General features: G+C 44.9%; 2 protein-coding genes across 3 annotated transcripts in view; one reads left to right on the top strand and one right to left on the bottom strand.

Moving 5' to 3' along the window:
• The window catches only part of LOC128324210 (uncharacterized), a 54,453-nt gene extending 47,392 nt beyond the window's left edge, over positions 1 to 7,061 (bottom strand). Inside the window, exon 1 of the mRNA XM_053248474.1 lies at positions 6,937 to 7,061. The gene's annotated coding sequence lies outside the window, so the exon portion shown is untranslated. The remainder of the gene's footprint in view (positions 1 to 6,936) is intronic.
• A 107-nt stretch (positions 7,062 to 7,168) lies between these two features.
• LOC128324209 (cysteine-rich protein 2) overlaps positions 7,169 to 25,487 on the top strand; it is a 52,523-nt gene continuing 34,204 nt past the window's right edge. For both annotated transcript variants that reach the window (XM_053248471.1, XM_053248470.1), the window contains exon 1: positions 7,169 to 7,349. In XM_053248471.1, the coding sequence (XP_053104446.1) occupies positions 7,307 to 7,349 (43 nt within the window). In that variant the 5' untranslated portion in view covers positions 7,169 to 7,306. The remainder of the gene's footprint in view (positions 7,350 to 25,487) is intronic.

Below are 25,487 nucleotides of genomic sequence, written 5' to 3'. Positions count from 1 at the left end.
TGTGTCTTAAGGGTCTTTTAAAAAGCAATCAGATATGGAGACACTCTCATTTTAACAGGGAGTGCATTAAAAAGTCCTGGGGCACCTACTCAGAGTTGCCTGGCCCAGAGTTGCCACCAGACAAGCCGGTGGCAACCATAACCAGACCTCTCCAGATTATCTTAAAAGGTGGCAGGGTCCATGACAAAGGAAGCAGTCTCAAATACCCTGAACCTAAGCAGCTCAGGGCTTTATAGGTAATGACCAGCACTTTGTATTTTGCTCAGAAACATAGCAGTAATCAGTTCAATTCTTTCAAAATCAGTGTTATATGGACCCTTCATGTTGTCCCAGAGACCAGCCTGGCTGCCGCATTCTGTACCAGATGTAGTTTCTGAACTACGTACAAAGGCAGCCCCTGTAGAGTGCATTACAGTAGTCAAGCCTGGAGGTTACCAGCATATGTACCTCTAGAAATGGGCATAGCTGACATATTATTTATTTATTTATTTATTACATTTATAAACCGCCCCATCCAGAGGCTCTGGGCGGTGTACAACCGAAGCTGATAAAAAGCACTCCAAGCCACTACACACTTACCCCGCAGCACCTGTCCGCCCTGCAGCTGCCAGTGGGCCACAGACAGCAATGTGGGAGGGGGCGTGTTTCCCTTGCCTTCAAAAGGCAAGACCAGCTGTGCCTGCATACCCTCTCTCTTCCGTCCGGGCGAGAGCGGGGCAGGTCAGCAGCAGCCTGCCTGCCTGGTGCGCTGTGAGTAGCAGAAGTACAGCCTGCTGCTCACAGATTTAGAACACCCCTCCAAGGACTTGAACGAAGGAGACAGGGAGTAGTGGGATCATTCATTGAAAAGACGCTCAAGTCCAGAGAGCAGAGCAGCAAGCAACAGCCTTCCCTTGGTTGCTCTCCGGTTGCTGCAGTAGAATCCACAGCTTTGGAGCCACTTTTGCCTCTTCCCCTCCTCCTATTGTTGCTGCATTGCGTTCCCTTCCCTTCCCCTCTTTCCCTGTTTCTCTCCTTCCATTTTGATCTCTGTGTGTGTGTGTGTGTGTGTGTGTGTGTGTGTTCTCAATCAGGGGTTTTCCCTGCATTTCAGCTTGGGCTCTCTGTGTCCCTCAAATTACAACTGAGTAGTTGCATAGGAGGGACAGAGAACCTAAGCAGAAACACAGGAAAAAACCCAGTTTAGAACATCCCTCCCAGAACTTGAACAAAGGAGACTCAGGGGCTATTCTCACGATCAGCAAAAATCAGGCTAGGACAGCCTAGCCTGATCTTTGCTGATCATGTAAATCACCGGGCTCGCAGGCGAGCCCGGTGGTTTACAAGCGGGTCACCCGCTTCTGTAGCCCTCCCCTTAGCAGGGGTTTGCCGAGCGAGTAGACCCCCGGAGAGGAGGTGAAAAGCGGCCTCCTGGCTTGGGGGGTCTCCCCAGTATGCCCTGCGCATTCATGCAGGGCATACTGGAGCTTCTGGGGGCCACGCGGCCCCCAAGCTCCCCAGCCCCTGCCGGCTCCATCATGGAGCCAGCAATCATGTGGGCGGCCAATCTGGCTGCCCAGGGCTCTTTCCCCGCTCACCAGGGGTGTAACTATAATAGGGCAAGGGGAGAGAGTTGTCTGGGGGCCCACTGCCTTGGGGGGGCCCCCAGAGGCAAGTCACATGACTGACTCCCCCAGCCGCGCACCCACCTGGGCTTCCTTCAGTTGTATTCCTCCTCCGAAACTGATGTGAGTATTAAGACCTGGAGCTATCAGAACAGCATGTCTTTCTCTAGTACCATTAAATGTCTTGCATCATCCACAATTTACAAAACCTTTTAAAAAATAATTTAGGATGATGTTGTATTGTGGCACATAGGTCTCTCTCTCTCTCTCTCTATGTGTGTGTGTGTGTGTATATATATATATATATATATATATATATATATATATATATATATATAAAAATAACAAAAAGCATAGTTATACACACACACACACACACACACACAACTATGCTTTTTGTTACCACTATTCAGCCTCATTTAAGATTTCTTTACTTCATGAGCTGAGCTTCAGTGAGGGAGGCCCCATTTTAAATTCTTCTCTCTGGGCCCACTCCAACCTTGCTACACCCCTGCCGCTCACAGTTCTAAACCGGGTCTCACTGATCGTGAGACCCGGCTCAAAGAGTAGTGGGATAATTGAAAAGACGCTCCAGTCCAGAGTAGCAACAGCTTGCCCTTGACTGCTCTCTGACCTGGGGTAGCACCCACCACTTTGGAGAAGTCCTTCCCCTCCTCCTGTTGTTGCTGTGTTCCCCTTTCCTTCTTTCTGTGTTTCTCTCCTTCGTTTCTCTCCTTCTTTCTCTCTCCGTGTGTGTGTTCTAAATTGGGGTTTTCCCTGCATTTCTGCTTGGGCTCTCTGTGTCCCTCCTTTGCAACTGGGAGCAGTAGCAAAGGAGGGACACAGTAGACACTTCTCACTGTTGATGTTTCCTTCTACTTATTGCTATTGGCAACTGGCTGAATCAAGGTGGCTTTCTTCCTGGAGAGAGAGAGAGACCTTACTATAATAAACTCAACCCCAGATAATTTGATGGGCATCATTTCAGAAGTCACCATTAACTTGAAGTAATTAAAGCCAATGTGTTTCATTCACAGTTTGAACTTGTGTCACTGCCACAGCATTTCTGTGAGTCCTTCTTGATTTTCACTCACATTGCCACAGGCTGAGCCAAATATATAAGAGCTGGCCCAGGCCTCTGCTAGCTGCCTGCTGCTATATATTAAATGTTTGCTTACAGTGCAGGTCTGGAGGGAGTGTTCCCTCTCTCTTTGGTGCTGCCTGTGTTTCAGTGCCACCAGTGTGCATGGTGCTTTACTGAGTAAAGTAAAGTAAAGTTGCGCCATCGAGTCATGTAAATTATTTTGCAAACTACCTGAAGACATTTTTATTAGGGGTATTAAAATACGATAAATAAATAAATCACATCTATCCCAAGGAGCTTACAATCTACATTTAGCAAGGTGGATGGGTTAGACACAAGACTAATACAGAATAAATGTGAGCTTATGAATTATATGTAGTTTGGATGGTGTTTTTCCATTGGGAGATGAGGACCAAGAGTCTCAAGGGCTTCATGGAAGATGTGGACTTTTGAGCTTGGGTTTGAAGGCTGACATAAAGAAACGTATTTCAAGAGCAAATTGTAGGCATAATGGGGAAGAAAGGAATAATGAACAGAAGTGTTTAAGAGAGTTGGAGGAGACTGCTTACACTTCTCTTTCTCTGTGGGTTGGGGGCAATACTGGAGATGGGGCCAGTATTATATCAGCCATATAAGCGAATCCTTCATTTCTGTACCTGACCATCTCTTGCGAAGTTTATCTTAAGCTGCAGAGCCAATCTTGTGCCTGTTTAACCCAAAATACAGCAAAGTGACAATTCAGGCATTATCAGATTTGCCTTGCTTTGGTTATAATTCTAAGCATTAGTTACTTTTGACCCAGCATCTTGCAAAGCCCAATTCTGTGCATGTTTAGTCCATAAATATGGAATTTACTCACTACCTCCTTTCTCCTTGTAACTGTAGTTGGGATATGTGCAATTATTAAAGTTCTTCATTGATACTGTTGTATTAGTTGGTTCTGCTGTTGTTTACACCTTGCAACTGTAGTTGGGATAGTTGGCAGAGACATGGAGCCAGGAGAAGGTGGGGCAAGAGAGGCCAATTTTAAAATCTCATCTCTGGGCTCACTCCAACCTTCGTATGCCCCTGCTGAAAAATCAGACTGTTTTGGATCCGGGAGCACTCTCAAGCTACGTACCTGATCTTTCAGAGTGTAACCCCAATGAGAACAGGCAGATCTACAACATGTTGACCCCCACTCCCCTGCAATCAGTACCTCCGTCTTCAGGGGTTGAGCGCTGTATCAACAGGCACTGTATCTGCACTGTGCATGTCATGAGAGAGCATGTGAGAGAGGAAGTGTGTATAAGTATGTGCTTGTAAATATTGGTCTGGAAAAGCCCAGTTTACGCCTCCTCCACGGAGTCCGGGCAGCCTTCTGGCCCAAGAGCTAGGTTTACAGATCAGATCCATCTTTGCAATTAAGAAAAGTAAGGCAGGATTATGGTCAATTAGTGGCCACGTTTAGAGGTAGTGTTTAGAGTAGTATTGGCTCATAGGCAAAATCCCTTGTGAGTTTGGGTATGCTCCAAGGCATTTGGGGTGTGCTCTGAGGCGTTCATCAAGATATTATCGCAGAGGTACAAGATAATTTGGTGAGGAATCAGTTTGTGGAACATGGTTGAAGGGAGCAAAGGATACAACTTCTTCATCCGGCCAAGCCCCCTACCCTGAATGAGGCCATGAGGGTGGCCAGTAAGCTAGAGTTCTCTCAAGAGATGGAGGTTTTTAGTAGTAAGGAGCTTTCAACTCAGGTGCACTACCTCAGTATCAAGGAGGTGGGGAGCTGGTGTCATGATAATACTTTGCAAATCCTGTTAAAAACACTGGATGAGCTAAAGAAAGAAGTGGCTGGCTGCCCTGAAAGCTACTAGAAAAGAGCTCGGCCATCTGAGCAGAGAGGGGTTGCTGGGAATGCAGGGAGCTGGGGCACTGGAGGGGGCAGGGGCAAACTAAGGAAACTAAGTTGGGCAGCAGCAAAGAAGTCTGTTGTTGCCTATGGAGCAGATGTCTCATATGGTAACTTTGATAAATGAGCCTCGTGGCATTGGAGGGATGCCAGCCTCCCGGGAAGAAGGCTAACTGGCAAACATTAGCCATGCATAGTGATAGAATGTTACAAATCTATACTGTGGTGGTGAAGGTGGCAAATGAGGGAACTTTGCCTGTGGAGGGCACCATTTGGATAGTCCTAAATTTCAGTGGCTTGTGTGTCAGCCAAACATTTATAGTCAGCTCTGCATTTTCCCAGGATGCTTTGCTAGGACTTTCCTTAGCTAGTATCAAACTAAAATAAGTATTGCCTCTCAACATGCCCATTTTTAAGGGCAGAAGTATCCATTTAAGAGGCTGTACCAATAATAGTGGGAGTCATTGTGACTCAAGATTGTTATTTCTCCAGGAATGGAAATGTTTGTGAAGGGAAGTCTTGAAAGGGGTAGTGGTGAAAGGGAGTTGGTGAAAGGGTGGGGGTGGGGCACTGTTGGAGGCTTGGCCATCTTTACAAAATGAGATTTTGATAGGGAGGTAAGTTTTTAAGGCCCAGGATAACAGAACTGTCATGGCAGTACTGAAACTTTTTCCATATATGGAGGACATGTCTACATATTCTTTATAGCTTGGTTAAATATGTGAAAGATATCGTGGTAATGAGAGTTCCTTATTATTGAAGTCTTATTAAATATTTTGGACAATATGTCTGTTCTTTTGAGAAAGTAGTTTTGCTTTGATTGCTGCTGCAAAGTTTCTTGTGACAAAAGCATGGAAAACAAAGCATCCTCCAAAAATGCAACTAGTTTGAGATAATATGGGATCTGATAATTCAAGATAAACTAGAATATCTATTAAAAGTTTCTATGCACCCAAACAAAGGTGTTTCTTCTTAGAACACTGGATGCCGTTTTAAGATTCTATAGATATATGTAGGAAAAATTATGCTAGAACTAAGTATGTGCACAAATTGCGATTCGACAGGCGATTTGTAGCACATCCCCTGCACCTTTAAAGTAGAGGAGAGCAGGTGCATACCCCCTCCCCCGCCACCACTTCCTGAACCGGCAGTAGTCCTTCTAGATATCTTGGGATACCAGTGACACTCTTCCCCAGCTGCCCTGCACTATGCTGGCACACGTGGCCTCTGTGCATGCATGGCAGTCATTTGCATGGTCAGCATGCACCTGCTCTCCTCCATTTTAAAGATGCAGGGGATGTGCTACAAACTATGATTCATGCACATGCCTAACTAGAACAGAAATATTAAAAAATATGTTTTATATTTTATATATCGTTAAATATTAAAATATAAAACATTTTTTAGAGAGCAGGTGCATGCTGACCACGCAAATGACTGCCATGCATGCACAGAGGCCACGTGTGCTGGCATAGTGCAGGGCAGCTGGGGAAGAGTGTCACTAGTGTGGTATTAAAGGTATTGGAACGTGACCTTTGTAATTAAGGTTTTAATATCTGTTAAAATGTTTTCAAATATGGGATGTTTTTGAGGTATTTTAGGCAAAGGTGAAAATATGTATCTGTTGATGTTAAAGTTTTATTGTCAGTTTTGTTTCTATTGTCTTATGTTCAATAAATCAAATAGAAAATTCAATTTAAAAAAAAAAAAAGTTCAATGCTACGTAATCTCCTTCCGACCACCACAGGCACATATCCTCTTCCAGACCAACGGAAAATGGCAAAATAGCAATTTCTACGCTATATGGCCATCACCATTTAGAACCAAAACGTCCTCAAAGCGGTCTACACAACAAAAGGAACACGGAACAGTTCGCAAATCTTAAAAAACAAACCCACAGAGGAGACACCAGCAACTGCCACCGGAAAGGATACTACGCTGGGATTAATGGGGACATCTGATTTCCCCCGCTAACTGAAAGAGCCACCGCTTCGCGCAATTAGCAGGCGTTTCTGCAAAACAGCAGCTTTCTGCGCCTTCTCTGGCTTGCGTGCCGACGTTCTTTTGATGGGTGGGGACGACTAGGCGCAGCTCCCTGCAGCAGTAGCCGCCACCGCCGCCGCGTCCACTTATTCCTAGCCCACTCTCGGCAGCCTTGACAGCCCAATCCTCTCCGCCATGTCAGACGGAAAGGGAGAGAGAGAGACGGGCCAGCGAGAGAAAGGAAGTGGCGGCAGACAGAGGCAACTGTCGGCTACTCTTACAGAAGCACAAGCCATCTCCCCTTCGTTCTCCTACTCCCGCGTCTCTTTGAAGGAAACCTAGAGCTGCCGGCCGGGCAGTAGCAAGCAGGTTACCGATCGCTCTCTGCTCTGTTGGCAGGCGGGAATGGGGCCCCCCGCTGGAAGCCATTCTATTCTGTAGCAGAGAAGTCCAAGGAACAACCAGCCTTCCTCCCTATCGGGCCTATCCTAAGGAAGGCGTCAGCTAAGGAGTCTCGCTTCTCTCTCTACCTCCCAACCCATGGGCGGGGGCGGCACCGCCCAGATTCCTCCCACCACCTCCAGTCTAAAGCACAGCCAATGGACGAGCGCGAGAGGCGGGACTAGAGGCGGCGTGGGTGGACCGGCTGAGAGAGGCGCGCTGGTGGGGCCGGCAGGCGGGCAGGCGAGGAGTGCATAAGTCGGGAGCCGTCGGTGGTAGAGGCGCTCTCCCTGTGCTTCTATCATGGCATCCAAGTGCCCCAAGTGTGACAAGACCGTCTACTTCGGTGAGTTGCTTTCCCTCTTCTTGAGCTTTATCTTGGAAGTAGTAGTATCTCTCTCCTTACTGTTGTTTCCGAACTCTTGCGGAGGTATAACTCTTCTGTTCTAACTAGATGTACTGCGATCCGGCTCTTTGGGTTTTTCTCCAGGATCTTTGTTCATGCTCAGAAGCCTACTCCTGGTAACTCAGAAGCTCTGGTGGGGTGGTATACTCCTCTCGCCTTTCCGCAGATCCAGTGCAGCCGCTTTTGCCTTTTGAAGTTTACCTCCTTCGAGCGAGAGAATTCGTTACTTCTGTCGTGGTGGGGCACAGTCAGGTGCCCCTGACGGGAAGATCCATGGCTGTCAATGTAGATGCCCCACCCAGCTCTCTATTCCTCTCCCCGCCCCCCGGGAATCTGAGCTCGCAAGCTACTAGGGAGGATTGCTAAAACGGTTGAAGTCCTCTGAGCAGGTGCAGAGTGCCTCTTCCATGTAGGTAACGGCCTTCTCCTGCTGCCCTCGGTTGGATTAGCGTAAATTGTTTGTATCGCACAAAGTATAAACCTTCTACCTCTTATTTTAGAAATCAAGCACTGAATGGGTCTCCTTCTCTGCCTTCTGCAGCTGGCTCTTCCAAAGAAGTGGGTGTTGTGCAAAACTCCCACCCCACTTATCCAAAGCTGCTCCACCTCTGCGCCTCCTTTCAGTGCTGAGCATTGAATGGAATCTCCATGTTCCGAAGCAGTATACCTCTGAATGCCAGGAACTGTGTGGTGAACATCATCTTCATGCTCTGCTTAGCTTGGAGGTGTTTGGTTTACTGTTGCTGGAAACAGAATGTTGGACTGTACTAGAGAGACCTTACAGCAGGATTGCTCTTATGCAAGAGCCAAGCCTAGTACTGCTTCTCTAGTCCTTGGCTGAAAATATGTTTCTTTCCAGATTCATTTCTCTCCTGCATAGTCCCCAAATCATTTTTCCTTCTAAAAATGCATTTCCCTGTAGACTTCTCCTCTCCAAAAAATTGTGTTCCCTCAAATTAATTATTCTTCTTACTTCTCTTCCCCCAAAGAGAGAAAAATCTTACTCCTGCCAGCTCCATCTCTTATTCAGTCTTTTACCTTTTCTCTCTCTCTTACTCAGTTCGTTGCCAGGCTACCACCTCTCCCCCCTCAGTCTAGTCCTAATGCCGCTCTTCTCCCAAATAAAGAGAGGCATTTACAATGGACTGCTGCCAGGCAGTCAGCAGCAGCTGCTGCTGCCCCTATATGCTTGGTCACAACAGCCACCCTTCCCCAGTGCTGAGCCACAGCAGCACCTGTGCAGTGCTCCACCATCCCTACCTAGGGATAGGCAGAGCTCACATCCTGCCTTCAGAACCTGGGGGTGGGGGGAGAGAGAGAGAAACAAAGCCCACTCTTCCATTCCCTCAAACTGCCCTCATCAGGTACTGTTTTTATGGCGGGGTTGTGTGTGTGTTTGCCCTTAAGATGACGATGGTTCAGTGTGCTGTGTGCCCTGAATTTGTTGCGGTAGCTGGCTTCATCCATCCTTTTGATTGGAAGCTGTTTGTAGGTGCGAAGGTGTGCAACTTAGGTTCCCAAGGCAAAGGGGTTGGCAGCTAGCCCACGTTCTCCATTACAGAACCTTTTTCGCCATGAGCGAGTGAGGAGAACAGAGAAACCTGAAGCCCCAGCTGGACAGGCATTGGAAACCCCATGTTCATTCTGACTCCCTATGGCTTGTACAGAATTCAGCAGTTGCTGGGAAGCTTAGAAAAGCAGGCTTGTAAATCTTGGAGCCTGGCTTATTTACTTCACTCACTCAATGGTAGGAGACACTGAGAAGCTGACTCTTGTTTTATCATTTATTTATTTATTGCCATTAAGGGAATATTCATAGCCTATTTTTTTCATAGCTTGTCCTGATCCTTTTCTCTATTACAACAGTATTTGCCTAGGGATTTACAGTAAGGTGGTAATCTCTGTTCATCAGAGATCACTTTCTAATGGAATTAGTGTGTAGCATTGCCTTGTTGTGTCCTGCTAGCCTCAATTCCGTGCTGAGGATCTGTCATGCATTGTTCCTGTTCCATTTTTGGGATTGGTTGTGACTTGGTGAAGCATGTGACATCATAATTGTCCATCTTCCTCAATCCTCCTTGCTTCTCTTTGTTAGCAAGTCTTGCACAGCCAACATGCTTGTTTCTCTTCCACCATCTCAAGTAAATACACAAAGAAAGGGATTGGCTGTTGTCTATTTAGAGACATTTTCTATTTAAAGATGTGTGTGTGTGTGTGTGTATGAAAAAGCTCATAACATCTTTTATTTACCTTGGGATCAAACATAGATGGGAAAAACCCTTCTTCCTGCCTCCTCCCTAGGGGAATTCTGTTCTCTTGAGCATGATGTGAGAGATAATGCAGTCCCCCCCCTCCCCTTAGGGGAGTGCTTTTGGCGTGAAACATGCTCCAAAATGGGAAATGTTGCAGTCAGAACAGAAAATCCACAAGGGCTTCTTGGAAAAGATGTTTATGTGATCTTCAGTTTCTAATGACTTCTGGAAGATTTATTATGAATTAAACTTTATTTATTAGAGAAACAGAGTAGTAAGATGAGGTTGCAGAGGGTCTCTGTGAATCCTTATTTGTATTTCTGTCTCTGACCCTTGACTTTTACAAATTGTAATATGCTTGGAAATATTAAGATTATGTTGTAAATGACACTTTTCTGGACTCTGTCATGTGTCATCTGTATGTAGACAAATGTCACCACATCCTTCAAGGAGGCATTCCTGTTTTGAATGAGGCAACAGAATCGCAGTAAAAATAACTTTTGTTTATGGGGAAATTTCCAGGTTGCTTTTTGTCCCTGAATCTATGAAAAATATAACAGATTCCTCCTGAAGGGGCATTGTCAAAGTTCCAAGAATTCTAAGTGAGGCTAAAAGAAAACAAGAAAATGTGGGGAAGATTAATGGAGTTGAGTTTTTTTGTTTCTTCCAACACTCTCCATCCTAGGATCCCCTCCCATATTTTATAAATTTAGTTGTTTCAGACCAGAAGGCATTCTAAAGGGCTGTTGCTAAAAATTTGATCAAAAGAAAAAATCCTGTCAGGATCTCCTTAGGACCCTCTCCAATGTACTGTAAATTTGGTTTGTATCAGATAGTGAACACACAAGCTATTGTGGGTGAAAGCATACCACCCTCACGCTTTCAAAAAGTGATTTAAAAAATCAATCTGGAAATGATGTGCTTTGCCAATGTGCCATTTGTTTCTTATAGTAAAACCTGACAGGAACAATGACTAATTGGGGAATGCACTAGCAAAAAAAAAATCTTTATTTAGACCGAAAGTGTCACTACATGTTAATGTTTTCAAGTTTCTTTATCTTGTTAATATGTTGTTGATATACAGATGCTCTTGAAACAAACCAGAATGTTTCTTAAGCCACCCATTCAAAAGAGATCCCCTGGTGAGTTTAAGGGTCACTGCCTCTGTAAGCTCCCCCACCCCCGCCCTGTGCAAATGCAGCCACTGAAGACCATCCCTCCTCCAGGTGGGATCTGGAAAGCTAAATAAAAATCTTTTAAAAGATCATGTAAATCTGCAACGCATGTGACTTCCACCTCTGGGGAGCGTGGAAAAATGATTAGAAAAACATTACTCTGCTTGTGGCTTTTCTTTAAACTATCTTGACTGGGAGGGCAGTGGGAATATGTGGACCACTGAAAGAGGGAAAGGACATACTTTCAAGAGCAAGAAGGTTAAAGCAAAAAAAATGAATTGTCTGTACATCCCTCACGTTTACAGCCAGAGGTGGATGAAAGAAGTGAGGCTTGAAGGGTTAGAAATATTATTATTGTAGTCTGAATCTCCTTGACTGTATTTTTCTTGAGTTTGGCATGGGGCATCATGGGTGGAGTTCATGATGTGGAGAACAACTGCAAGTTGGTTTCTTTGATCTTTAGATGTGCTGCTGAAATTAAAAGGTATTTAATTTCCACTTTCTTGGGTTGAAGGAGAAGAATCCCTGACAATGGCTGCTGAAAGTGGCAGGAGGCTCACAAAGCAAACAGACAGATTCAGGGGGAAGGTCTGAGTGTGGTTGTGCAACTCTTTGCCATCTTCCAAGCTGGCCTTGCTGCTTTTTCATTTTGCTTCAGGACCTATTTGCACAAGTCTTTGTTCACTATTGCCCCACAATCAAATCCACAAGTTTCCTTACTATAAGTTCTTAGGCAAGCAAAGATATATCTTTTTGCAAAAGAATCTGGTTGAAAATACACTGTTCGGGTCTTCTGGTGTAACACTCCTTCTGTACTAAATGGGAGGTGACTTAGAAGAGGGGGTTCAGTAGTGTGCAAATAGCTGGTCTGAGGCAAATCAAAGGAGGAACAGACAGTGAGTGCTGTGAGGAATCATGCTGGGAAAACAATGGCTGACCACATTTCAGAGCAGCTTAAAGAGCCATTATGGATCATTTGCTTGCCCCTTACCTGGGGAGTGGGGCGGCGGCACTGAAATCTAACAGTACAGACTAATCATTGCATGAAAAAGCAGTCCACATGAGCACCTCCTGAGGATCTAACTACATATGACAAATTTATACAGTACCAGTGCTGTGTTTGAAAATAAAAGCAAAGCAGTTTCAGGAGGCAGGAATGTGTAGGGGAGATCTGAGTTTATTTTTATTTTTAACATTTTTTTATATTCAGCTCTTCCTCCAAGGAGCCCAGACAGAGCAGTGTATTACATACTTAGGTTTCTCCTCACAAAAACCCTGTGAAGTAGGTTAGGCTGAGAGAGAAGTGACTGGCCCAGAGTCACCCAGCAAGTCTCATGGCTGAATGGGGATTTGAACTCAGGTCTCCCCGGTCCTAGTCCAGCACTCGAACCACTACGCCACGCTAGCTAAATGCAGCAGGCATACATGCTGGCTACATGCAGCGGGGCAAGGGGTGATGGGATGTTGATTGTAGTGATTATAATAATTTGTTAAAATTACTGAGATTTAAAATCCAAGCAGATCTAATTTACACATGCAGTGATACCAAGCAAGATCACTTGCTACAATCCTGTGCATGTGTATTTGGGAGTCCCATTGAACAAAGAGGGTCTTACTTCCAAGTACAGAATTGGGCTGTGACCTTCTAGAAGAAGCAAGAGTAATGATCCCTGCTACTGAGCAGAGACCTCTTTTTAAAGTACTGATGCTCATATATAGCAGAGGGAGGGCAAGTATATAAATATTCGTTTTAGGAGTATCTTGTCAAAAATAGTGTTTTCTTAATGAGATGTTGTGTTTGGCCAATGACTCTGCCAGCCAAACATCAGGTCACATTGCCCAAACATATCAGGCACCTTTAGAAGGTGTATAGGAGTACAAGATCAACCAAAAGACACTGTGGCATATAGGGTGGCATCTCAAAGTTTCTAGCGCCAATGACTTGCTAGTCCATGGGTCCAGCAGGAACCCCATACTCAACACTAAACCTGATATTGTGTCATCTACAGTGCTTAATCTCAAAAATCTGTTTCCTCCATGTCTTTTTTTACATAGAAAACACAACCAGTTTGAAAGGTGGCAATTCGTTTAAGAGATTGAATGTAAACTTTTAACATGCTTGCATTTATTAAATTCATATGTCCATATTGCCAGTTACTTTTGAAACAATCACTATAACTGAAAACATTTCTTTTAAATGCCACTTTTCCCACCCACAATAACTATGTTCCACACTGCGCATCAGAAGTGGCCCAATGCCCCTTCTGCCACCAATGCCTGGTGCCTGCTCCACTCCCTGCAGAGCATCAAGGGGAACTGCCCAGATGGGGCAGTACAGAAATGTAATAAATAAGGGGAAGAGGCTACTTCTTGGCAGCCTCGTCTCATTGTCCCAGTCCCCTTTTCAAGGACTGGATTCTTACAAGCCTTTGCAAGCGTGTGGTGAGGGACAAGGGGCTGCTGGAAACTTCTCTCCCCTCCATGCACTCCATGTTTGGAGTGTGGGGAGAGGAGGAGGCTGCTGCCAGCAGCCCCTCATCCTACATTCCAAAGGGTTGCAAGGTTGAATTGGGAACTCCTAATTGAAACCCGTGGAAGTTTCAATTATTGGAAGGGAGTGCAAAGCTCCCTTCCTGCCTGCAATTTTTTACCTGCTGGCAACCATTACCAGCCTTCTTTTCTTCCTTGCTGCATTCTATCACCCATCTGTTGAGAAAAAGCAGAGGACAGGTCAGGGAAGGGAGTAGTAAGAAATGTCTCTCATCATTTCTTTGCTACCCCTCTCTCTTTTGAACAGGCAGTGGGCAGGACTTAGCAAGGAGTGAGGGGGCAGGGCAGCAGCAAGCGTGGTTCCAGAGGCCAGGCGTGGGTGGGCGCACACACACACACCCGAATAGTGGCTTGCCCCTCCACTGCCCCATTCCTGTTTCACAATTCTAATATGTGACAAACAACCCCATTACATCATCCCTCCAGTAGTTGTTGCTGGTGTCTACCTTTTTAGATTGTGAGACCTTTGGGAACAGGGGATCATCTTATTTATGTATATATTTATTTTATGTGCTATGAGGATGTTGGTTGAAGAGTGGTACATAAATATCTGTAGGACACAGTTTGCCCACCCGTAAATGCACTTTACTCTTCTGTGTCCCCCTCAGTCCCCCCCCCTCCCCGAGCAGCAGTGGTGATTGGTGGTGTGTGAGGTCAGTCTGGGTGGGGTCATTGGAGGTGGCCAATCCACTGCAATGCTTGCACAATAGTTGTTCTGAGAGGTCTTACCTGAAAAGTGGGATATATATATTTCCTTAAATAAAAGCAATGGACTCAATGATTTTGAGTGGAGAAGCTGTTGATAGAAAAAGCATTAAGCACTCCCTCCCCACTTGTACTTTTCAGCTCCAAATTCCCACTTTGTGAAGTTGCTCTCTTTAAAAGGAAAATGTTGACATTGCAAATAGCCTCTTGGTTGTGCCCAGACCCATAATTTCTGAGTTTTAAGGAGCAGATGCCCATACCTTCTCATGCTTTATCTTTATAACCTAGAGAACTAGCAGTGTGATCTTTAAAATGTGGGAAGGGGCTTGGACTTTCAGGATTCCACAACAGCATTCAGTCATATATTCGTATTTAACAACAGTACTGTGGCCCTGCAGAGGTTCCGATAGATTAAGGTTGCCTGTCCTTTGTGTCTTCCTCAGAGGCGTATCTAGAGAAAATAGCGCCTAGGGCAAACACTGAAATTGCGCCCCCTGTCAAAACATCTGACACCCATCTTTCAGATAACTTTACCATAATATCAGCTGAAAAATACAAGTCAAGCTCGTTAATCTTCTAATATTTCAAAAACTATTTAGCAGTGGACTTAGCCAGACCAAAAAATGCTGGAAAACTACAAATTTCAGTATGTGGGGGCTCATGAAATACCCAAATACTATGTGGAGATGTACTTGGAAAACTAAACAGAAGTGCCTGTCTAATTCTCTACTATGCATTGTAGCATCACCATTACATAAGTTTTAAAAATCAATGGAGAATTTGACTTTTCCCAGATACTCTGTAAATAATTTAAGGATATGCAGAGTAAACAGTGTCACTGCTTAGAATATATTCTAGTATTTCAGAAAGACAGTTAAAATGAGAGAAAGAGAGCAAGAAACTCCCAGTGGGCCTTAATACTAAGGGTTTCACACTGATTCAAAGACAAACTCACCATTAATAGCCATATTAGCAAGACATCACATTTAACTCACTTATCACAAGAAGCAAAGTAAGAGCAAATGAATACAATCCGAGCTCTTAAGCGTCAGTTCAGTATTCACAAGCCCTGATTCTCTGTACATAGTGCCAAACTGAATATGTGTACAGTGTCTTATATTATATTTTATTATTATTTTTACCTGTAGCCCCTTTGGGGGGCTTCCTAAAGGCTGGGGGGGGTTGCAAAGATTCCCCCTCACCCCGCTGGCCTCTAGGGCCTCACAGGGACCATCTGAGCATGTGCAGTAGCCGTTTTTAAAAATAATCTTTTTTTTAAAGGCCACTGAAAACAAAATGGCCACCACACATGCTCAAATGCCCTCTGCAAAGCCTGGCATGACCTAGAGCCTCACAGAGGCCATTTGAGCATGCACGGTGGCCATTTTGTTTTTGGCAGCCATTTTTTTTAAAATTAATTTTACAAAATGGCACCCCCTTCAAGTGGCGCCCGGGGCACGTGCCCTGCCTGCCCTACCCCTAGATATGCCCCTGGTCTTCCTGTGACCTTTAGTCTTACAGCTAGTTCTGTGAGACTGTGAGACTGCTTCCTGAAAGAAGAGCTTGTTCAAAAGCTAGCACAGCTGCTAAAGATCAGGCAGTAAACAATGAAGGCCAACAACTGCATGTGGATTGACCATGGACTTTCCACACTTTAGCAGGAGAGAAGAACAAGAATCCTCATGAGGGATTAATTCTTGCAGTTTTTCAATATGCCCACTCTTGAGCAAAGAGGACGGTTGACTGGCACAAAATACCTTGTCTTCATTGCTAATGGTTTGGTGAATCTAATGAAACTCCAGAAGAAAGCTGATTTAAATATATTTGATTGTAATTCAAGTCTGTTCTGGTGTCTCTGCTTCCTGCTGTGCTGGAGTGGGAAGGATTTCAAGCTAGAGAGAGAGACACTTCTTCAGTTAATTCAGCCTGTACCTATTTGGAGATGTTTGCAGCAGTTCTTATCTTTGATCCAAGTTCCCTTTTGGGCTTGGCTTAGCTCTGTAGAGAATGTGAGAGTGGGTAGCAAGCTTCTGTAACTGCATGCTATATTGCAGCTTTTATTTTAAATGTTATGGAGGTTACCTTATACTAGAGCAGATGATGCTTGAGGGAATAATTGTGTGCCTGACATAAATGTCATGAAAGGACTATTTATATAATATTCCATGTTGATGTCAGATCTCCTTCTTCAAAATCTCCTTTATGTTGGAGCTCCTTTCTCAAAAAATGGAGAAGTCCAGCATCCTGTTTTGCGAAAACAATTGGGACTCTCTGAGAGAAGGGGAGAGAGTCTTGGAAATGAGGTGGAGCTCCTGGCTTCATTGCCAAGCATGTCACTAATAAGCATGTGTGCAATGAAGCTTTGAAAGCCTTGGAGAGCTGCTGTTGCTGCTCTCTTGTTGGGGCATGCACCTCTATCTATACTAAAGCACGGCTTCTCGTGGTAGTGCCATCAAGGAGCTAACACATTCCATAGGGCTTCTTTCTTGTGATCTGCCACTCTCAACTGTTCTGAAAAGCTGAGTTGTGAGGTATTTGAGGCTGAGAGGTGCATTTGTTCTGGAGGGGACAGAGTTTTTGCATATTTGGTACTTCAGCTAATTCATTCTGGGCCTCTCCCCCCCCCCCCCGGCTGCTGAAAATAGATAGGCACAGGAATCCATGCTCTAAGCTCATTGATACACATTGGCAGTTAATGTGTGTAAGAAATTTGTGGATTTGGGAACTACTGTTAGGTTTCTATTGAAGGAAGTCATTAGGAAGAAGCAGTAAGAAAAAAGTTCTGGGATCCAATGAGGAAAGGCACATATGAAGAGGAATCCCACAGGGTGGAGAAATAGGGCAGGTTGCCACAGCCATGAGTGCTCATGCCTCTGATAGAGGACTTCATATGATCTGGTAATCTCTGTTGTACCTACCATGTACAATGCTCTTTGTACCAAGACCTTCTTCCCTGCTCTTCTGCCCAATGCCTTGACCATGGACAGTTTGTGATTGGTGTGGGAAAATTGCCACAGGTTTGATGAGCAAAAACAGTGGTATTTCACCTGTGTGAACTGTGCATGCTTTGTGTTCTGGGTGTTTTCTATGCAGTCAGTTTGAGTAACGTTGTGGGTCATTCACATCCTTTGTGTGACTTGCAGGGAGCGGAAGTGTTGAATGAACGTATTTGAGGCCTCCAGGTAAACAATTAACTCTTGTTCTTGCCTCTGCAAAATATATCTGCAAAAATCAATGGGCAATACTACAAATACTACCAATATTTATTTAAAAGTTTCCAAAGTGGTTTACATAAATAAAATGGCTCCCTGTCCCCAAAGGGTCTACAGGGAACAGCCACTGGAAGGATGCTGTGCTGGGGATGAGTATCCAGACCAGGCTTCTGTTCTGCTTGTGTAAGGAGGGAGTGATGATTTTTGCCACCCCTTTGCAGACTACTATGGTTCCTGAAATATATCCCCAAGGGTTAGCAATATTTGGGAGCAGATTTTTGGCAACACAGGAAGATGCAGTAGGAAGTGGGAAGTGGCAGAAATCCCCACTCTCACCCCACATGAGCAGAACATGCACCCACAAATGGAAAGTGACTCTGGATCCTGCCCAAGATATTGAGTGATTGTGACCATCGTTGGCTAAAGATGGGGATTATTGAGAGTCCTGCTTTGGCAACATCAATGAGCAGAACCAGCCATCCTATGGAAACCCCCAGTCTGGACTTGCTCTTATTGTGGGGGGAGGGGCTACCAAGAAAATGCCAGCCATGAAATACTCTCACTGGTCCTTTTTGCACCCCCTTACCCCCCTTGTAAAGTACAGACTGTCTGGTGAACATATTGGAATGTTGATGTCCAATGCACAACAGATTCCACTTTGGTTCTCATTTCCCATGGCTAATGGTCAGGAATGGGTTTGTCATCCACAGAACTGCTGCTGGCATTTCACACACCTTCCTAGAAAATTGTCTGTCAGTGCTAAATGGCATTTTAGAACATTGCTACAGAACTCTTTTAAAAAAACAGGCACAATCCAAGTTGGGAATTGGTAACCTATGGTGGCAAGTACATTCATACTTGAAACACATCACAACAGAACCCTAATAATAGCAACAGCATATCAGAATCTGTGTGCGCCTCGCTTGTGGACTCTAGTGGCTACTACTTTGCCTGTGACTTTCTGAATCTTGGCTGTGTGCAATAAATGAAGAGATTGCCTTGTTGCCTTTTAATTCATTTCCCCTTTACCATGTTAGGCTGGCTTGGTACATGCTTGCTGAAATGTGAGGATGTATTTGTTTCCTGTCATTTCATATCCACTCTCTTAGTCAAGGGTGGCCCTTTAGAATGCCAGTATGAAGAATCTTTGCTGAAAGGATCTTGCTTAAGGGAGTATGGGAGAAGATTTGCACCCTGGGCTTGCTGGGATGTGATGATCACTGGAGGCCAGGAAAACATGTCTTGGCCTCCAGGAATCCCATAATGCACCACATGAGTGTGATGCATTTGCAGATTCCCCCACTTTATGCACCTGACTCTGTGTGCACTTGGGCTGCATGCAGCCCGAGCACACACACAATCCTGAATCTGGGGTTGAGGGTACACTTGTGCCCCCTAACCCCAATTAAGGGCCAGGGTAAAAGGTTGGGCTAGAGAGGCAGAAGAGCTGGATCAGGAGCAATCCTGGTGTTCCACATGAGCAGCCCAACCCAGACTGGGTTGCCCTAGCCTGGGTTCTGCTGCTCGTGTGAATAGCCTCATTGTTTCATAAAACTCAATAGTAACAATAAATGGATGCCAGCAAGGCAAGTTTGGCTATCTCAAAGTGATAATGTTTTCCAGGTGATTTATCCCTAGTAAATTTGAGAGGTTACATATGATTTATTTCCACATTAAGCTTTGAACTTTGAATCAAACACATTAAATGTGTTTGATTCCCACCTCCATGCCCACCCCATATCAAATATTTCAGTTCAATGACTTGGCTACGTGAAAAACATTTGAGATACAGTGTGGGAAACTAATATGGTGGGTTTTAAAATTAAACAAATTGGTCAAATACCATGCCAAATCAGATCAAAATCCATTTTGGGGCATCAGGACAACTTGCATAGTAACACTTTCCGAAGAAAAAAATTCATGTGAATTTTATGCAAATGAGGAAAATTTGCACTGGACAATTGTCTAATTCAAAATTTTCCAAAAAAACGCACCCCGTATCTGACAGCTGCAGTTTTCTGGCATTTTGGAACTTGTGAACATCATACCAAAAGGTTTTTTGTTAATGGAAAATAACCTAAAAGCTTTGGATGGACTCAAACTGTCTGGCTCATGAGGAGCATTTCTAAGTGTAGCATTTGAGTGTAGGCAGTTTGCTGCTTCATGTACTGCACCGCTGCCTTTTCTCCCCCCCCCCCCCCGCACCTTGCAGACCCTGCCCTCTGGGCAAGCCTGCAAGCCCTGCCTTTTCCTCCCTGGCCAGGACAAGGACAGAGCGCATATTGCTTGCTCCTTGCTGCTGTTCTGGTACTCCTTGCTGTAGCAGTATGGGCAGCCTCAGCTTTTGCCAGCCCAGTCATTGTTTATCACTGCCACCACACTCTCTCCCTTTTAGCACAAAGCTTATCAACTTTTGATGCTGGGGAAAGTATGCAATAGGCGGAGTGCACTCCTGGAAGGTGAGGCAGAAGCACGTCAATACCTACTTGACCCAGAGGGCAAAGAGGAGGGGGCAAGCCAGGACTGAGATCACCAGGTGTGGCAGTGGAGGTAGGACTGGGGTAGCTGTAGCTGGTGGGTGAGTAATACCTGTGATGGGGTGGGATTGCCTCCGATGGCAAGTGGAGTAATCTTCTCACCTTGCCCTCATCAGGGAGCAGCCCTGGTAGTGCCTGTGGTGACCTTACCTGAAGGGTACTGAGGTAACTGGAGGCTAAAATACTTTGAGCATGGTGGTTTGCACCTTCTTCATGCTTTACATCCCATAAGAATGCAAGAGATCTGAAAGGTGTTGCCGCTTGAGAGCCTGTATTTCAAATGGTGATCTCTTCATATGATGCTGAGGAGATCCATCTGTCAAGCTAAAGGAGCAAGAGGTCACCAAAATATGTTGATTGATGCTGGTATCCTTCATTCTCCCCTCTGACTCTAACATCTCACTTTAAAGGTATTTTAATGCTTGGCTGAATTTATTTGGAAGCCACAGAAGAAAGTTACAGAAGATTTTCCTTGTAGGGAAACTTGATGTACACTGTAATATGTGTACATATGCACGTATGTCTCACTTGTATACGTGTGTCAGGATGCCCCTACCAACTGCAACTTCTTGCCACATGCAGGCAAGACATGCTTGAATTTGTCCCATTGCAAGGTATGTGCATTTTCCAATATGAAGTGTTACCACTGTGCATAACTGGATTGTGTGAATCAGCTTGTAAGATGTGCACATGATCTGAAAGTTGAAATGCTTTATCTAGCTAATGTATTTTCTCAACTTCATAGCTCCTGTGCCTTTTGTTTCTTCTTACTTTCTGTAGCACAATAAGGATGTGCACTGTGTTCTCTTGGTTTTCCTAGCTCAAATCCCTCAAACCTTTCATGTTCAGGAAAGCCTTCCTGCTCTATGTGCCCTTCTGTGCTCTGCTTTGGTCCTTAGCCATGGGTGATCAAAGGGAGCATTAAATTTATCAAGAACAGTTAAATTTCAAGGGCCAAGATAGACTGGATGTCTGAGCTCCATTATCTGATTTCCTAATGGCATTGTTTAAAAAAACAAAAAACCTAATAGTAGCCAATAGTGGTATAGAAAGGGTGCCTTAATTGGATTGGAGAAGCTGTTTCAATCTTCCTGGAAAAGGGCTGTGCAGAGGCGTATCTAGGGAAAATAGTGCCTAAGGCAAGCACTGAAATTGCGCCCCCTGTCAAAACATCTGACACCCATCTTTCAGATAACTTTACCATAATATCAGCTGAAAAATACAAGTCAAGCTCGTTAATCTTTTAATATTTCAAAAACTATTTAGCAATGGACATAGCCAGACCAAAAAATGCTGGAAAACTACAAATAGCAGGATTCTTGGGCTCATGAAATACCCAAATACTATGTGGAGATGTACTTGAGAAACTAAACAGAAGTGCCTGTCTAATTCTCTACTATGCATTGTAGCATCACTATTACATAAGTTTTAAAAATAAATGGAGAATTTGACTTTTCTCAGATACTCTGGAAATAATTAAAGGATATGCAGAGTGAACTGTGTCACTGCTTGGAATATATTCTAGTATTTCAGAAAGACAGTTAAAATGAGAGAAAGAGAGCAAGAAACTCCCAGTGGGCCTTAATACTAAGGATTTCACACTGATTCAAAGACAAACTCACCATTAATAGCCATATTGTTAAGACACCACATTTAACTCACTTATCATAAGAAGCAAAGTAAGAGCAAATGAATAAAATCCTAGCTCATAAGCTTCAGCTCAGTATTCACAAGCCCTAATTCTCTGTACATAGTGCCAATCTGAATATGTGTACCGTGACTTATATTACCGTGTTTCCCCGAAAATAAGACAGTGTCTTATATTAATTTTAGCCCCAAAAATGCACTAGGGCAATTAGCGGGACATCAGAAATTACTGCTAGGTCTTACTTTTGGGGTAGGTCTTACTTTCAGGGAAACAGGGTATATAAAATTACCTGTAGCCCCTTCAGGGGGCTTCCTAAAAGCCATGGGGGGGTCAGCAAAGGTTCCCCTTCCCCCCATGGCCTCTAGGGCCTTGCAGGGACCATTTGAGCATGTGCGGTGGCCACTTTTGAAAATAATTTTTTTTAAATGGCGGCTGAAATCAAAATGGCTGCCGCTCATGCTCAAATGGCCTCTGCAAGGCCTGGCATGGCCTAGGGCCTCACAGAGGCCATTTGAGCATGCGCAGTGGCCATTTTGTTTTTGGCGGCTTAAAATTATTTTTTTTTTTTTTTTTGAAAAATGGCGCCTGATACGCCCCTGGGGCTGTGTGGACTAAACTGTTGCTCCAGGGCTTTTGCCACCACTCTCTTGCTATGAGGCAAAAATAGTCATCAGACAGAGGATAATGGACACTGAGCTGACCTAGGCAGGGTTCCATGTTTCCTGTCCTCGGAAAGGCTCAGATATTCTGCCTCACCCGCTGTGTACCTGTCACATCTAGAAATTCCAAGCCACAGAAGGGCTTATACCCTCACCCGTTATCATGCCCATCCCTCTGCAGGACTGGAAGGCAAATTCAGAAAGATCCCAATTCCCGTGACACTGGGGAGGTAGAAACCACAGATCATGTACTCCTTTTTTACTCCTTTTAATATAAACTTAGTCTTGAATGTCTCTGTAAGAGGGTTACAGAGACATTCAGACTAAGTTTATATTTCTGCTATTTTGCAAGTACCCTCTCCGTTCAAATCATGACTATACCTGATTGCTGCTCTCAGATGCTTAGAATTTTAATTTTATAGCTACCCTCTCTTTTAAGGGTAGCAACATTTTAGTATTTAGCTTTATAGCATTAGTATAGAAATTTAAAATAACATAGTTTAATGGTTTCATAATGTTTTTTTTATCATGCTATACTGCTCTATCTTATGCTGGTCTTGGACTAATAAAGATGATTGATTGAGAAAGAAAAATGATACATGTGTCTGTTTCTTTTTCTCCCCCAAATCTAATAGCACCCCTGGAAGTTTCAGTTGAGAAGTAGTTGAGTGCTCCCAACCTCAGTGCTGCTGCCCCAATCCAATTTGTACTCAATTTTTGCAGCTGCTTTAAAAAGTTTTACAGTTGGAAGAGCCAATCCCAGGTCTCACATGTAATGTGTCCTTTAATAACTCAAATTCAACCCAAGCTCTTGCTCCTCAAAAGCCTTTCTGTCATCGGGAAGCTTCCTGCATGTGCAGTCCAGTGAGGGGCAGCTGGTAGAGTCAGCAGAAATGCTTGTTCTCCGAGCACATAGTGCAGAGGAGGGAATGCAATTCATGTCTCACCATGTGATGCTCAGCAAAAAGGGGAGAACGAGAGTGCAGCAAAGCAACAATGAAATCTTTGTGCTGTGGGGTTTTATGTTTGGGAGGATGCTCCTTGCTCCCAGAATTATGCTTCTCCAGCTTCCCAGACCCTTCAGCTTTAAAATGCAATCCTGGCTAGTTTTGGATGGCAGCAGAAATGCCTGAGTTGTTCTCACTCTGCTGCCCTTTAGTTCTGTAGGAATTGAAAGCCAATGTCTGCAGCAGGCTGGCATAGAGAGAAGACTTCTATGGCTTAGAGAAGAAGGGAATCCTTTTTCAGACAAAGCCTTGATTCACTGACTCTCTTCTTACATTCTTTTGGAGCTGGTGCAGGGATGACTGCACCCTGTCTGGGAGGAGCAGGGTGATGCCAGAGGCATGAAGCTGTGCCAACCAAGGCTTAGTTTGAATCGAGCCAGCTGGGAGCAAAGCTGGAGTCTTTAAGTCCTGACTCCTGGATGCTTGCTTATTCCACTTGTTGGAATAAATATAAAAGTAACTTATTGGGCTACTACTTCTGCCCACAGACCTTCAAAGTACTGTACAGACATAACATCGCATTGAAATAACCATTAAAGATAAACATCTGTATACAAAATAGCAAAAAACCAAATTGGCATAGCATAGTATCAAGGGGGGAAATGCACCAAATCAAAGGCTTGGTCTAATAAAGTGGTTTAAAACCAGACGTTGTAATGCCTTTAAAATGAGGGCCAAGTGAGTGTCCAGGAAAGGAGTTGGAGAGACTAGGCACTATGTCCTATCTCTATCAACTGCAGCTCTGGTGGTGGGACACAGAGCAGGGTCACCCCAGTTATCTCAGCTAGTAGTTGGGTTATGTGCAGGAGGCTTTTAATCACTCTTGTTTATTGCACGGTCTGCAAGTCAGTCAGTGGTGGCCCGCACAGACCCCAGTGGTGGCCCCTGGCTTGTCGCTTCCTTGCCTCCTCCCGTTGCTGTTGGCTGGTTTGCTTGGCCCTGGCTTGCTGTTCTCTCTTGCAGCACCTTGGCTGTTTTGCTTCCGGCTCTTGCTATCTCTGGCAGTGATCATGGTGGCAGGAGAGCGGTGGCGAGGGGGGGGGGCAACAGTGAGAGTGTGAGTTGGAAGCAGGGGCCAGGGCTGCTGCCAAGAGGGCTAACAACAACATGGCTCAGTGGTGGTGGATGTGCAGTGCCTTGTCAGGTGGGGAGTTTGGCCAGTGGGCAGGGCCCCCCTACAAAACTTGGCAGTGCCTCTGGTGACACGCCCTCAGGCAACTCAGGAGTGATGGTTCTTACTTCAAAGATAGTGAAGATCTTTGTTTTAAATATTCTGGTTCCAAATTTCACACCTCAAATGTAGAATGTCCAACAGGCAGGGAGACTATTGGGCAGTGAGGTGGATGGTACACCAGCTGATCCCTTCAACCTGCACAGATGAGCCAGCTCTGGGCCTTTATAGGAACGCTACCTGTGGCGGCAGACCCGCCAGCAGTGGGGGTGGACACCAAAGGGAATTGCTCCTTTGCGGGAAAACTTCGGGGGGATGGCAAGGGCCATTTCTCTGGCCCAGGAATTTATGTGGTGGTGTGGTAGTGGTGGATGGGTATTTTATATTTTATGTTATAAAGCTGAAGTTGCTGCTTAGAGAGCTTCTGTTTGAGTCTTGGGTGGGATTGGTTTATAATGACTGGAGATGAGGAGACAGGGGGCAAATTCATTGATTATGGGCAGCTATTCCAGTGGTGGTAGGGAACAGAAGTAGTAGACTGGGACTTCTGTTGGTATACCTATCACCCCGCTGTCCAACAGAGTCCCTAGCTGAGCTGATGGACTTGGTCTCGGGCTTGATCTTGGAGTCTCCCAACTTCTTTTGGTGGGGGTACTTCAGTGGTCTCTTCGGGATCAATTTGTCTGGGGCGGCTCAGGAGTTCGTAGCGGCCATGACAACTATGGTCCTATTCTAAGCGGTCTTGGACTGACACATGTTGCCAGTCACACACTTGATCTGGTCTTCCACTCTGATCAGGGTGGTGTTCTGTGAGTGGGGACTCCTGTGATTTCCCCGTTGTCATGGATGAACCACTATCTGGTTTAAGGTTGGACTCCTTTTCATGTCCCACCTCTACAGGAGTGAGGGACATATTAGGATGGTCTTCCTGATAAGGTTCCTGGATCCAATAAAATTCCAAGAAGCCTTGGAAGGATTTAGTGTTGGCTCTGCTGGTGATCCTGTTGATGCCGTGGTGGAGAATTGGACCAGCAAAATCACCAAGACAGTAGACATGATTGCTGCTAAACATCCTCTCCAACACACTTCAAAACTGGCCCCTTGGTGTACAGAAGAACTACAAGAGCTGAAGTGGCAAGGATGACTGGAGCACAAGTGGAGA

The sequence above is a fragment of the Hemicordylus capensis genome, chromosome 4, assembly GCF_027244095.1.
Source record: "Hemicordylus capensis ecotype Gifberg chromosome 4, rHemCap1.1.pri, whole genome shotgun sequence".
Lineage (NCBI taxonomy): Eukaryota > Metazoa > Chordata > Lepidosauria > Squamata > Cordylidae > Hemicordylus > Hemicordylus capensis.
The sequence above is the reverse complement of the archived record's forward strand: the minus strand, read 5'-3'. Positions and strand labels throughout refer to the sequence as shown.